Source organism: Athene cunicularia (assembly GCF_003259725.1).
Source record: "Athene cunicularia isolate RWA chromosome Z unlocalized genomic scaffold, athCun1 chrZ_part3, whole genome shotgun sequence".
Classification (NCBI taxonomy): domain Eukaryota; kingdom Metazoa; phylum Chordata; class Aves; order Strigiformes; family Strigidae; genus Athene; species Athene cunicularia.
Window position 1 is genome coordinate 6,963,990 of NW_020799144.1, and position 13,041 is coordinate 6,977,030.

At 39.4% G+C, this 13,041-nt stretch overlaps 1 protein-coding gene across 1 annotated transcript in view; it reads right to left on the reverse strand.

The window, feature by feature from the left end:
- ECPAS (Ecm29 proteasome adaptor and scaffold) overlaps positions 1 to 13,041 on the reverse strand; it is a 57,602-nt gene that overhangs the window by 35,582 nt on the left and 8,979 nt on the right. The window contains exons 4-15 of the mRNA XM_026866534.1: positions 12,114 to 12,266; positions 9,328 to 9,496; positions 8,668 to 8,807; positions 7,056 to 7,137; positions 6,678 to 6,797; positions 6,417 to 6,502; positions 6,074 to 6,152; positions 4,927 to 4,976; positions 4,318 to 4,384; positions 4,091 to 4,213; positions 2,870 to 2,973; positions 1,711 to 1,834 (exon numbers count right to left, since the gene is read on the reverse strand). Of these exons, the coding sequence (XP_026722335.1) occupies positions 1,711 to 1,834; positions 2,870 to 2,973; positions 4,091 to 4,213; positions 4,318 to 4,384; positions 4,927 to 4,976; positions 6,074 to 6,152; positions 6,417 to 6,502; positions 6,678 to 6,797; positions 7,056 to 7,137; positions 8,668 to 8,807; positions 9,328 to 9,496; positions 12,114 to 12,266 (1,297 nt within the window). The remainder of the gene's footprint in view (positions 1 to 1,710; positions 1,835 to 2,869; positions 2,974 to 4,090; positions 4,214 to 4,317; positions 4,385 to 4,926; positions 4,977 to 6,073; positions 6,153 to 6,416; positions 6,503 to 6,677; positions 6,798 to 7,055; positions 7,138 to 8,667; positions 8,808 to 9,327; positions 9,497 to 12,113; positions 12,267 to 13,041) is intronic.

Genomic DNA, 13,041 nt, shown 5'->3' on the forward strand with positions numbered 1-13,041 from the left:
TGCAGCAAGTGAGCAACCCCTTTTCACGGAAATGTTAGTTTTGACAGGCAGGACTATTCCAGCAGAAAAACATCCAAAGGCTTCCAGTAACACCCACTGCAAATGCTGCACAAAAGCACGTCCATATTCTCTAGGTGATATACACATCAGTGTCAGGGCTTGATTCAGGAAGACGGCCTTACATCTGAATAAACGCACAAGGCAGCTGCACAGAAATCAACAGATCCTCGTATCTCTTAACATGCTCGTATCTTTCGCTTCAATGACATCCAGAATGATTAATGAAAACCTAAATTAGCGAGCCAGAAGATGACACCTTTGAAGAATGGGTTTCCATCCATACCTAGCAGATCAGGTCCTACTGTTTCGCATATACTTTCTTGCAGAGGGAGAGAAGGATCATGCTAACTCATGCAGGAAAGCCATTTTGCATCTCAGCCTGCCGTGCCAAGCAATGCATACAAACTTCTCAAACACCTCCAACACCCACAGATTACTCATGATATGTGAAAATTCACACTTTGAGATAACTAACCAAAGAAATGTACCTCCAGGATTTTTTAATATGCCTTCAGAACATGTAAGGAAGATCTGAAAAGTGCTCAAAAATATTTTTTTAAAATTAATCAGGAATGAGGAAATCTTGTTTTTCTCAGTAGTGATGAAACTCAGCTTATCCATAGTTATTTAATGACATTAAGTCATTAGTTTTTAAGTCATTAAGTTTTTAAAAATTAACTGCAAGGGGACAGGCATGTAATAGTGTTATCTAAAACCAGTATTTTGGACAAAAGCAAGTTTTTTCATAAAGCATCAAATTACTTCATACACTAGCAGAGTACACCAGCAGAGGACAACAGCAGCAGATTATACAACATATATCACAAGAAATCTCTCAGGTGTAAGAGTTCTGCTATCGCAGATCTCTTGAAGAACCAGAGGTACTCTAACATCATATGCTTCTGATTTTTTTAAAAAAAGTAGACTATCAAAGGAAAAAACCCTACTGTCAGTGACCCTCCATATCATCATTATAACTTATAAGCCTAGTATAACTACGATACACAGAAGTATGTAACACAGACTAGATTTTAACACCTCTTCAAATGATCTCTCAGTGCAAACAGTGAGGATAAATTCAGTGGTACAGTTTTTAGCATATCATTCCACTAGACTCACAAAACATTATTTATGTGGCCATTATTTCCACAGATTGTAACGAAGATGAATAACTAAGCCTTTACATCAACAAACCATATTTCTTCACTTGTTCCATCTCCTTTCACAGCTTGGAATCTTTTTTCTGGTTTATGCATAATATTTTTCACCAGCTCAACCAGAGAGTGATCTTATATCTTCAAAGACATGTTTGTGAGCAAACTGTTTCTGAAACCTGCTCAATTATTACCCCTGAACACTGGATCCCTTACTCTACACATGTTCTGCACAAACAGCATCAAAGTAAAATAATCCTTTTGTTAAAGGATCTGCCTCCTTGTTACTTAACTCTTGCAACTATTGCCAGCAGAAAGTAACGCTGAGTGCTAATCTTGGCAATGCAATACTAAGTGTAGTCTTTGCTGTGATCTTAGCTAACTTTGTATGTCAGGGAAGGTGAGGGAGATGGATGCAGGGAAGGGAAGACCACACTTACTATATGCCTGAGCATCAGGCATGTATTTGTCATTTACTGGGGCAGAAGCACTGTACCTTGTCTTGAATATAATGGACCATTTCAGGGAAGGAAGGCATCTGCTTCCCAAAACTCTCCTTTTCATTTTTACCAGGAAATGTTCTCAGCACCCGCTGGGCTTCGCCGTGTACCTCCTCCCGCCTTTCAGAATAATAGATGAGAAACAGACATTATTTGCACAGAACAAATGGCTCTTAATGAGTAATATCTTGGGAAGCTGGGGGAGAGAGGACAGTTTTTAAATTATAAGGGCTTTTTTTGAAAGAAAGGGGAAAAAAGCTTGCATTATAATTTTTAACAATTTGTTTATTTTAGAGAGGGCGAAGAAAAAGCATAGTGGTAAGTGGCCTCTGCAAAACAGCCCACTTCTGCTCCTCTTACATCCTGCTAGTGTTCACCATCAGTTCCTGGTTCCCACATCCTTCTTTTCCTATCTGCTCCTCCTCCCCATCACTTCCTATATTCAAGCTTCAGCTGACACCTGCCAGGTTTATTGCTATCTACTTAGCAGAAGATGAACTCTTGTAACAGTGCTGACAATGCAATGACAGACCAGTTTGTTGAAATTTATCTGTTTAGCTTTCCTTAGTTACACAATAGCTACTCACATCAAAAATCAAGCAATTAAAAAGTTGGGGAAAAAAACACCACTTAAACTGCAGTAACAGAAAACTGCAAATGACATTATTACTGTAATTTAATGAGTCAACTACTTCTCAGCAGAGAGTGATAATGCTCACAAGTGCATACTCCTTACTCTTTGCAAATACAAGCTAAAAACAGACTGATAGAATTTGACAGGAAAAAATAATTTACAACTGCAATTAATCATTAACATGTAGTGCTTTAGTGATAGCAGTTTATCTGAAACAAGAAAAAGAATACAAGCTGAAGACTACCATAAGGCATTTTAACAGTTCTCCACAGAACTGTCAAGAATCCCCCTATGTAAAGGTTAATTTCCAGATTACCATACTTGATGTTCAGTGAGTGAGTTTTTATGTACGTACACACATACACACATATATATGCATTTGTATTTCATCCAAATATACACTGGATGCAAATATATATATTTGTGTGTGTGTATATATATATATATTTGTGTGTGTGTGTGTGTGTGTGTATATATATATATATATGAATGAAAATAACTTAAAAAGGAAAATAACTTACGGGTCTCCTGCAGCTAACAGGAGTAAGTATCTGGAAGGAATATGATCTGGAGGGAATACTGTGCTAGCAAATTTCACAGCCACTTGACGTACCTGAACTTCAGGCTTAAAGAGAAGAGACACAAACATATGGCTGAATTTTAAATGAACACACTAACGACCTGTACTCACCATTTGTACATCATCAGTCATCTGTTTTGTCCTCTGGTACCAACATGACTCAGAGTTTAGACATTCTGAGACACTGTTCTTGCTAACTCTTCATATGGCCAGAGACAGGGAAAAGAAAAACTAGCTTCTTATATATACACAAGTGGAGAATGAAACGTTTAATTAAATAAATCCACAATTTGGGGAATCATAAATCATAGTTATTTATTGCTGACTCTTAGACATCCCAACTGTCTCATCCGGACAGTTTTGAAATGAAGAATGACATACATGTTCTATACACACAAAAACAGAGCCACACTTAGGAGCCACCTAGCCAGAGGTGGAAAAGAAACACTAGCTTAGGGTGGTCATTCTCTCTGCTAGGTTCAGATAATCTCCAGATTCTACTGCCTGGAGTCCTAGATCACTTGAGCACCCAGGCAAAAGTGTCATCAGCATGAAAATAGTCTCCTACAGTTACTAGTGCAGTCACTAGAAACACATATACCTCCAGTCATCCTGAGTACCCATGCAAACAGAGAGTAAGAAAAAACACTCCTCCTGAAAACCCAGACCTCTGAGGAATTCTGAACACAACATCGTAGAGAGTCAGTGAAGTGTGGTTTCCTCCAGATTATTGTATCAAGGCTGAGTTCCTGGGAAGGTTCCCAGGTACCTTATGTTAGAAATCACACAGCACACTGAAAACCCCACTTAGCAGCAAATGATCCTTCCTACCAAATTCTTCTTTCATAAGGCACTTGAAGCATCTACTTCTCAGAGTTTTTGTAGGAGGAAACTATGAGAAACATACAGCGCAATGGCAACGGCTTGCTTTCTTTGCAAAACAAATAGAAAACTGCAGTCACCCTTTTTGCAGTCACTGTACCATATTAAAAATACTTCATCTGAGCATACACACCCCCTCTTCTCCCAGACAGGCCAATACATTCAGTAAGAAAAGGCAGACAGACCTGTTCCAAAAGTACAAACAGGAAGTGTCACAGAACAGGAAAACAATGAACAGCTCTTTTTTTAAGGGATTTAATTTTGACTCCATTGAAAATACCTTTATTAAATAAGAAGCTACAAGAGCTTCCATCAGGGTACGCTGGGCTCCTTCCAAGTTACTGTATGCTCCAACCATCATAGACAAGGCCTCCTGAATGGCAAGCCTAGTATCAGCATCTTCCTGCGGTACAAAAATGAGTTTTCACTTTACAGTGTGCAGGAACAAGAATTAAGCAAAACCAGCACAATATATTAAAGATTTCCCAAAGCCCTGTCAGTACCCACCTTGCATAAAGCTTCAAAAAACTGCTGTACCAGTGCTATATCCTTGGTAAAGAGCTGAGGCATTCGGCTGAAACAAGATATTTTAATTCATGAAGTTTTTGCTTTTTAAAATTGAAATGCTTCACATTTCATTGGTCTTCCCTTCATCCCACATTTTAGCTGTCAGAAAAACCAGAGCCAGCACAGAAAGTTTGCTCTATCTTACCCATTTCTATCACAGAGCAGTACATTCCCCTTTAACACAGTTTGAAAAGTGAGATAATCTATGGACAATCACTTAGATCACCAGCATACCACTGAACATTAACACTTGCCTAGCTTCATGCCCTCTGGTCTTTGCTGTACATTCCTTAAATTTATGTCTCTGGCAATCCAGAAAGTGGAACCATTACTTAAATTCTGTGCATAATTCATGAGCTGCCATTAATCACTGCTAGAGAAGCTATCATATTTCTTTTTACACCTCTGAAGATGTAGAAGAATGCTTTTCTCTGCACTGTACACTCAAGTGCAAAACCGGCAGGTGGCATAAAGCTTGCGGCTGATAAATTAACGGATTACTCTGGAAAAATTATTCATGTCTCATTGCTTAAATGGTGCTTCAGTTACCTGGAGAGCTTTCCGACCGCTGAATATGCCATTGACAGCAATTTTGAATCCTTGAATGATAAAACAATAAATAAAATTCAGCAAAATCAGAAATACACAAAGGCCTGTATTTTATGATTAAACATTTATTTTAAATCCTGTCTCCAAAGTGCTCGAACAGGCTTTTGTGGACAAGGAATCCTGGAACATAAAATAATCATACCCAAGAATAAAAGGATTACATAGGAACAGAGGGAGCATGCTTTCCCACAAGAAACAGAAAATTACAAATGGTGAGAAAATGCAAATCTCCCTTCTGGTCTCAGCTAATAACGTTTTATTTCAAGAGGGACAGCTAAGGATATTCAGCAAGTACATGAAACAGTAGCAAAAGGACAGAAACCCAGTGGCCCTAAACAGCAGCTTTACACAAAGGAGCTGTTTGCACAATGGATACTGCATATGACCAATGCAGCACGTTGGCTTACTTCCTCCTGAACACTCCTTTTTCATGCCCTTTGCAATGGCAGGGGAGGCTCATGAGTTCAAACACTGACTTGGGCCAGAAGGTTGCATCCAACAGTTCAAATGAGCAAGCAAGAGGATCAAAGCTGCAGAAGAGGTGCTCTGCAACATCAGACCTTTTAAGATACATGTAGGAATATCATGGGGAATTTGTCTTCTAAAATAGCACTGGAAAGACCTCTTCAGGCCAGACTGGCATTTGCAGTTCTGTTTGCAACACCCTTCCCCTAGCAATACCATTCCTAGGCACACAGGATGGAAGGTATTACAAGCAGGTGTATACACCTGCTTATCACAATGGAGTATATGACTGGACCTAAGGCCACTGTGTGCTCCAGAGTAATGGGTAACAGCAGCTAGATGCTACTCTGGCCTCACTCTTCAGATTTTTATTATTTCCTGAGAATTTCTAGAGTATCCAAGCACCTATCCATAGCTGGTAAACAAAGAAAATACTCTTCCTGTATAGTCTTTTGAAGTATTTGCTTCTCCTCCAACAAAATTTCTTTAAAAATATCCTTCAATAGCCATCTCAGGCAACCACAAAAAAGGGATTTATCGGTTCCCATCATAAAGGTATTCATCTTTTGCATGTATTCATATGAATAATTGTAGCTCTACAGCAAAGGACCTTTCATCTTACCTCTTTGTATTCATTGATCAGCTTTGTAAGTCCATTTAAAAGCATTGGGCCTAATGGCTTTATTTTACTTTCTGGACAACTGCAATTAGAGACATCAACAAAGAAAATATTATCTTTTGCATTCCTTAAAATTATCTTCTCTCAGTATCACTTTTTCTCAACTTTGTTAAAATGAGAAGTCACAGCTTAATGTGTGCTAGCACACACACACAGATTTCAGGATTAAGGAAAAAACCCTGGTTTAGTACTCTTTCTTTGCCCTTAGTTCAGTTATATATTTAGTAAACAGAGTGGCTTCTAGGAAAATAGCTAAAAACCATTGTGCTCGCTCTGAATTACTTACATGATACAAATATGATGCACAAACTGCAAGGACAGACTTCTCAGTTTTGCATTTGTGTTTGCACCAAAGAGTCCATCATAAACCACCTGGCCAAAAGGAATAAAGAGCAGATCAGGGTGCCTGGCTTCAGTTTAAAAGGTTTTCTAATTCCCCTTCTGCTTTAAACACTATCATCAGTAAGACTGCTTCCCTCCTCTAAATACTGGAGGAGCTATGTTATCAAGCTCATTAGGAAGAGCAGCTTTGGAACACAAGCATTACCTGAATGTTAGCTGGGAACGTTTCCGCAGCTTGCCTGGATCGCAGAAGATGAGGAACTATCTTTAATTTAACACGGGTGCTGACTGACTCTCGTTTCATTTCTGGTTTCAGAACAGATCCCTGTCAGAAACAGAGTTGAAATAATATAGCGCATCTTTGGACAGCAGTACTTTTAAGTTAGCTAAATTACCTTCTACTGCAAACCAGAACACACTGGGACAGAGAAATACATACTGAATAACAAACATGTTCAGTACAAGCAGAGATCAAAGGCAGTGCTAGATTTAATAAATATGTATGTCTTCCAAATAAAATAAGGAAACTAAAAGTAAGGCTTCAGAAACTAAGCAGGTATGCAATTCTGAAGGCAAATCTTACCTCCTTGGTTTTCAGTGGTATATCCCCAAGATACACTTTATACATTTTGTTGATGATAGCAGGATTGTTCCAGTCAATTAAACTAAATTAAAAAAACACATTGAACACCAACATGTTATGATTCTGACCTTTGATTAATTTTTAAAATGTGTTTTTACAGCACTTCACATCATATTCATATTTTTCTCAGTTTTAATAGATCTAGTTTGAATTCTAACCACTCCTCCAACATCCACATAATGAATAATCACAATTTCACCTATAAATTCTGACACTACAATTCCAAATAATTTGTGAAAAACCTACCCAATCCCTTTTCTCCCACGGAAACAAAACATAAACCATGGTAGTCTATCGATTGAATACAGAATGGTCATCTGTTAACAAATTTCTCCACACCCTTCAAACTCGGTGCTTTGACATTTCAATAGAGAAGAGGGTAATTTTTAATTCAAGGACTATTTCATATTGGTCTCAGACAAACCTGTCTGCCCACAATAACCATCTAATGCTAGCAATTGATGAGACTGTTTGGAACACACACACATACCCAAAACACACTCCACAGAAATAAAAAAGTTAAGCATGCATGCTTGAAAAATGTGAAGAGAGAACCATCTCTTTCAGTAAAGCAACTGACTTACAAACAAGTGAGCTGTAAACTAAACTATATTTCTCATAAAAGACACTTAACATCGCATATTAACATGCATTTTGTCCACACATGTATTTCCTCTGAAAGCAAAGAATACCAACACAAAGAGGAAGATCACACAAGCAGCAAAGGAGAGACTGCCTTCCTTAAGCAGGCTGTGGTCACTTACTACAATCATCTCCCCTGCTACAATTGAGGCACATGAATAGACTTGAATGGAGAAGGTTTCTCCTTGGTAAAGAGCTGAGGCATTCAGCTCCCAAACTTTGCACATTCGACTCAAAGTTAAATAGTCCTGAACTTCTAGTAATACAGAACCCATCTACACATTTCAAAAGCGGGCCTCTCTCCCTCCAAATTTCCTACATGAGCCACCAAACCTCACACAGTCAGTGACTCAGCGAATAGTACCAACAGCAATTACTCTGGCCTCTCCATGGGTTAAGACAGAAACATTGTCTTCAGGCGATGAAAGGTGAAGTAGAGCAAAAGCTTTAATAATGCAGAAAACAGTGGCTGCCAAACTCCCCCACTTCACAATTACAGTCTCTTTACTTGCTTAATAAATTAAATGAAAGTATACTTTTCTGGGAAAGACAATATAGCTAAGTTGACAAGCTGCAAATCACTTATTGACCATGGCCTTACTGACCATTGATAATTCACAGAGGGCAATTTGGAAATGAAGGAGTAAGAAAATGGCTCAGAAGCATACCGAAGATGATTGAAAACTGACAGCTAAACCTGTCAGCTCTGGACCCAAGTGGTGTTCCCAGCTGCAATACTGTGATCCACACCATTCCCAGCCCTGTGTGAATACATGGCAGCTTTGCAGGTTTGCAGGGGACTGCAGCCTTCCTCCTTTCAGAGCACAAGACTCTCTGCAGCACCACATGAATCGCTGCTAGCTTTGTTAGGAACACTAGTGCCATCTTTTCCAAACATTCAAACTTGTACCTTTGTTTGCTCTTTAGTTCAAGGTCTGCTGCAGTGGCAACACTGTGTCTTGTATCACTGGAGGCTACAACCAGGTGTATAACAGCTTCAAGTTCTGGCACTTGCTCAGCTTCAATGAACTTCACTATCCCCAACTTACACTGTTCAACAGAGGGGAAAGCAGAGGCAGTGTTATTGACAAAAAACCCATATGTTACAATAACTGCAGCAGTTCAGCTGTCTGAAATGATGTCTTCTGCTCGACATGGAGAAGTTCACATGCTCTCCCTCTCTTTAGCAGCACCTTCCTCTTGCCTCCTGTCAAAGCAGCCACCCATGGCAAAGTATCAGCATTACAATTAGGGATATTCTGCTACTTTTCTGCTACAAGGTTCTTCATCAACATAAGAGTTTTGCAACCTTACTATCTTCAGAAGGAGTAGGCTACACTTGTGGTTGCTTCCTAACCAGCTCTGACAACTGCTGGTACCTCCCACCCCATCTCACCCTTGCAAATTCCTTAAGCCATCATGTGAAGTCCCTCAATAAACTCCCTCAGGGCAACTAAAGACTTGGTCAGAATTAGTTATGTTTTTTCCCTCCAGCCCTTGTTCCTCTGTCTGTAGCTGTCCTTGCTACCACTTCCAATTCACAGTGGACCAGCCTCACAGCTGCAAGTACCTGTTCCAGCAGCTCTGGTGTCCATGGGCTATCTCCAATTATCCTTTTGGCTGCATAAAAGCTCATCCCTGGAGGCGGCTGAGGAATTCCAGGACCTCCCACACTACTGGATGAAGAGCCCTGGGCTGAGGGCATGTTTTGTCGACTCTGAGATTCATTCAATACAAACCTAAAAGGTGGAAAAGGATTTTCATTAAAGGCTTTAACAACCCACACTGCCAGGTGAATTAGATGTTGGAACAGAGGAATAAACACAACCTGTTCATCTTCATGTATTCTTCTTTGATTAATCCCATGACTGTGACATAAGACAATTTTGCTCAGTTGAGACTCAGCTACCAGGTATGCCAATTATAATTGAATACAAACCTCGGGAAAGTGAAGGGTCCACTGACATTTCTGAAAACAGTTATCTCAGGTTAAGAACAAGAAAGAATGATCTCTTTAGTATTAGAAGTGAATACTCAAAGGGTACTACATTCAGGACATTTGTACCAAAAGCTTTTAACATTTGTATGATTTCTACGAAAAATGCAAACCTAACAAAGAAAATAATGAAACATACGCAACATGATGAAGTGGCAGGAAATAAGTCCTTGATATAAAAAATAAGTAAGATAATGTCTTGGAAAATGGCAGTTTTAGTGCTGGGCAGGGAAGGAAAGCAAAAATTCATGAAGGTGAAGTTTGCAGATCTTGGTCTTTTTGGAGACTGGCAGGTCTAGCTGCCCTGTGTGTACCTCCATACTCTCACAAGCGCCATTCCACTTCTCCCTATATCCTTGGAAGTGGGCAACACAGAAGGCATCACAACTGTACTGCAGAGACCCACAAGAATTATTTTGCTCCAGACAGCCATAATCTGCATTCAGCACAGGGGCAACAAGGATCAACATTCATCCCAAGTCTCATTACTTAAAACTTTAAACAATGGAACTTGAATATGAGCTTTAAGCCCTACAGTTAGGCTGATTGTTTCACTGCATGCAGACTGGCAAGGCTAATTTACACCTGGGTGTTGGAGAACGGCTTGCAGAGAGCAAGGCCATAGCTCCCTGCAGGAGCTGGTCGGCCATAGCTCCCTGTAGAAGTCGGTCCCAGCCACCTGAGGTAAACAAAGGAAAGAACCCAGGGTACAGTTATATAAACAAGGATGAAAATCCAGGGCTCAGTTGTGCTAGCGAGGATTGTTGTGAGAACAGAGAGATAAGTTGGGGGCGCATTACGACCTTGGGGGGTGAAGGGAAGCAGCCCTGGGAGAGAAGCAGGTTCACAGCAAGAAAGATGTTTATGCATACCAGAAATGCCACAAGGGGCTGGTGTATTATAATGTGACTTTTTATATGTACCCAATGGCTGAGATATTATAATGTAGTTTCTTAAATGTATCCAACAGAGTTACAAGTAGTGTATTGTAGACTGCTTATATAAGGTGTGATTTCTATCAATAAAGTTGAAGCTTGCTCTTTCATTCACATTGAATCGGCTGCTTGCTTCCTCCACCCGCCGCACCTGGGCAATGACAGAACAAATTCTACGAGGCATAAATTAGCTGTAAAAAGCTGCAGCCTCACCACATGGAGCAAGACTTTTGAGACAGACATTCAAAGCCACAGGCTAGATAAAGACACCTTCTCTGAGCACCTTCTGGAAAGAAAATGAAATCTTCACCTTTACCCTCCTGGTCTGAGTATTTAAAAATTGTCATGCTTGGTTGGCCGAAGTACAAAAGCACAAAAGGAAGTGAAGTCTCATTGCAAAACCTAAAGACTTAATCTGCTGAAGCTACAGCCACAGCAGTGTGGGGGTGAAGATAAGAGCATAAACCTGGGCAAACTGAAGAGTGTGAGCTGTGAACAGAGGAGCAGGGTAGGCATTTTAATCTATAAGATGCAAGACTACACACTCAAATGTTAAGGAAGTGGGTCCCAAAACATCTCACAGGAGCATGGTCTCCAGCAAAGCTGCATGGAAAAACATCACATGCTCACTGTTTTAAAAGTCATGCCTTTACATTAATCCACTTGGGTGAGCAGGACCAGTACTCAGAAAAATCCTATGGGAATCAATGAACTGTCAGAAAAAAATAAATGTATTCTGCTGTTAAATTTTTTTTCATATTCTTTCAATGCAAAAGCTCCCCTAGCAATATAAAGACACTAAAAAAGTTAGTAGAAAGTAGATTTTGAGAAAGTATTGATTTTAGACATCAGAAGATTCCTAAAAAGCAGTGATCAGTAAATTCAAGTAGCTCTGTAAAAATCACTCTTGCTGTCAGAAACAGTGCTCAAACCACAACATACCATTACAGTCAAAACATTTTTCATCAGGAGACAGATGAAAGACAAATCTTGTTATTAAATGTTCAATTCTGGAAAGCCCAAGTTTTCAGAGATTACACTTGCTTATGACCTTGGAGGAATAAGCCTGAAAACAACTGCAGGAAGATGAGCACACATTTTGTTCTGGCTTCTATTTTAAAGGTTTGGTTATTTAACAGATAGCTCACGTCTCATAGCTTCAGTTTGATTCCAAAAGAGGTCAAGGACAGAACAGCATAACACCTAATGAAGCAGAAAAAAGATGTTTTGTTAAATAAGGATGATGGTGATCCCATTCTTGAAATTAGGAACACGCTTGGCATCTTACTGAAACATGTAGCTGGCTTCATTTGAGCTAGTAAGTAACAGCATATTTTAAATGAGTTTCCAAGAGTGCAGTTTGTAATGTTTCACACATGAAGAACACATCAATATCAGAGAAGACTGGTATCAACTCTCACTTACCCATAAGGCATAAGAAGAACATCCAACATAAAGTCCAAAAGCAGCTGTACAGTCTTTGGTTTTTCAGCAAGATTAAATGGAGAAGCTGCTGCTTTCAGTGGTTCAGCAGGGTATTTCATATGAAAAAGGGCTGGTATTAGAAGATGCATTAGGCTGAAAAACAATTGTATTTACTGCAACCATTTAAAAGAAAACACACCTGTTTATTCTTAACATTCAAGAGAGAAACCTTTAAAAACAAACCTGGCCCTTAAAAGCAAACAAATCTTAACAAAAGCTAAACTGATTGACAAGCCAGTGGCCTCTATTTGCCACCTGATGTACTTAAAAATGGAAGGCAGAAGACAAATTAAGATTTGCACTTAGAACTTGTATGTCTGCATGCAGGCACACACACACATCTGGAGAGATAAAGTCACTGCCTTTGTCCAGACTTTCAATGTATTGTAATTATGTTATAAAAGACAGTCGAGGATTGTCTCATCCGTAAGAAGTTTTAAATCTGAGTGTGCCTAGAGCAGAAGTTGATCAACACTCCTCAGCTTCACCAAATAGTGCACATAAATATACTGGTTACATACCAGTGTAGCCAGATTTCTCAAAGCTCCCTTCACTCATACACTTGCTTTTCGGACAGGGCAAAACCATGGTCCCAGAAGTATTTTCACACTCATCTCATGAACAGAAGCAAGATTTTACTGCAAGACCTTTCAGTAAGGTCATTTTTAAAATACCATTACACTGTCACAGTGATGTACAGTGAATGAAGATAAGATTTTAGTGTCATTTGCCAGTGCCAGCATGGTAGAAACTCATCTCAATGTAAACAAAAAGTAGGTCCATAACAGTTTTCTAGAAGTTCTTAATACACAGCAGTTTCCACCTCCAGTCTTTTTTTTTTTTTTTTTTAATTACAACTTAGTGTTTC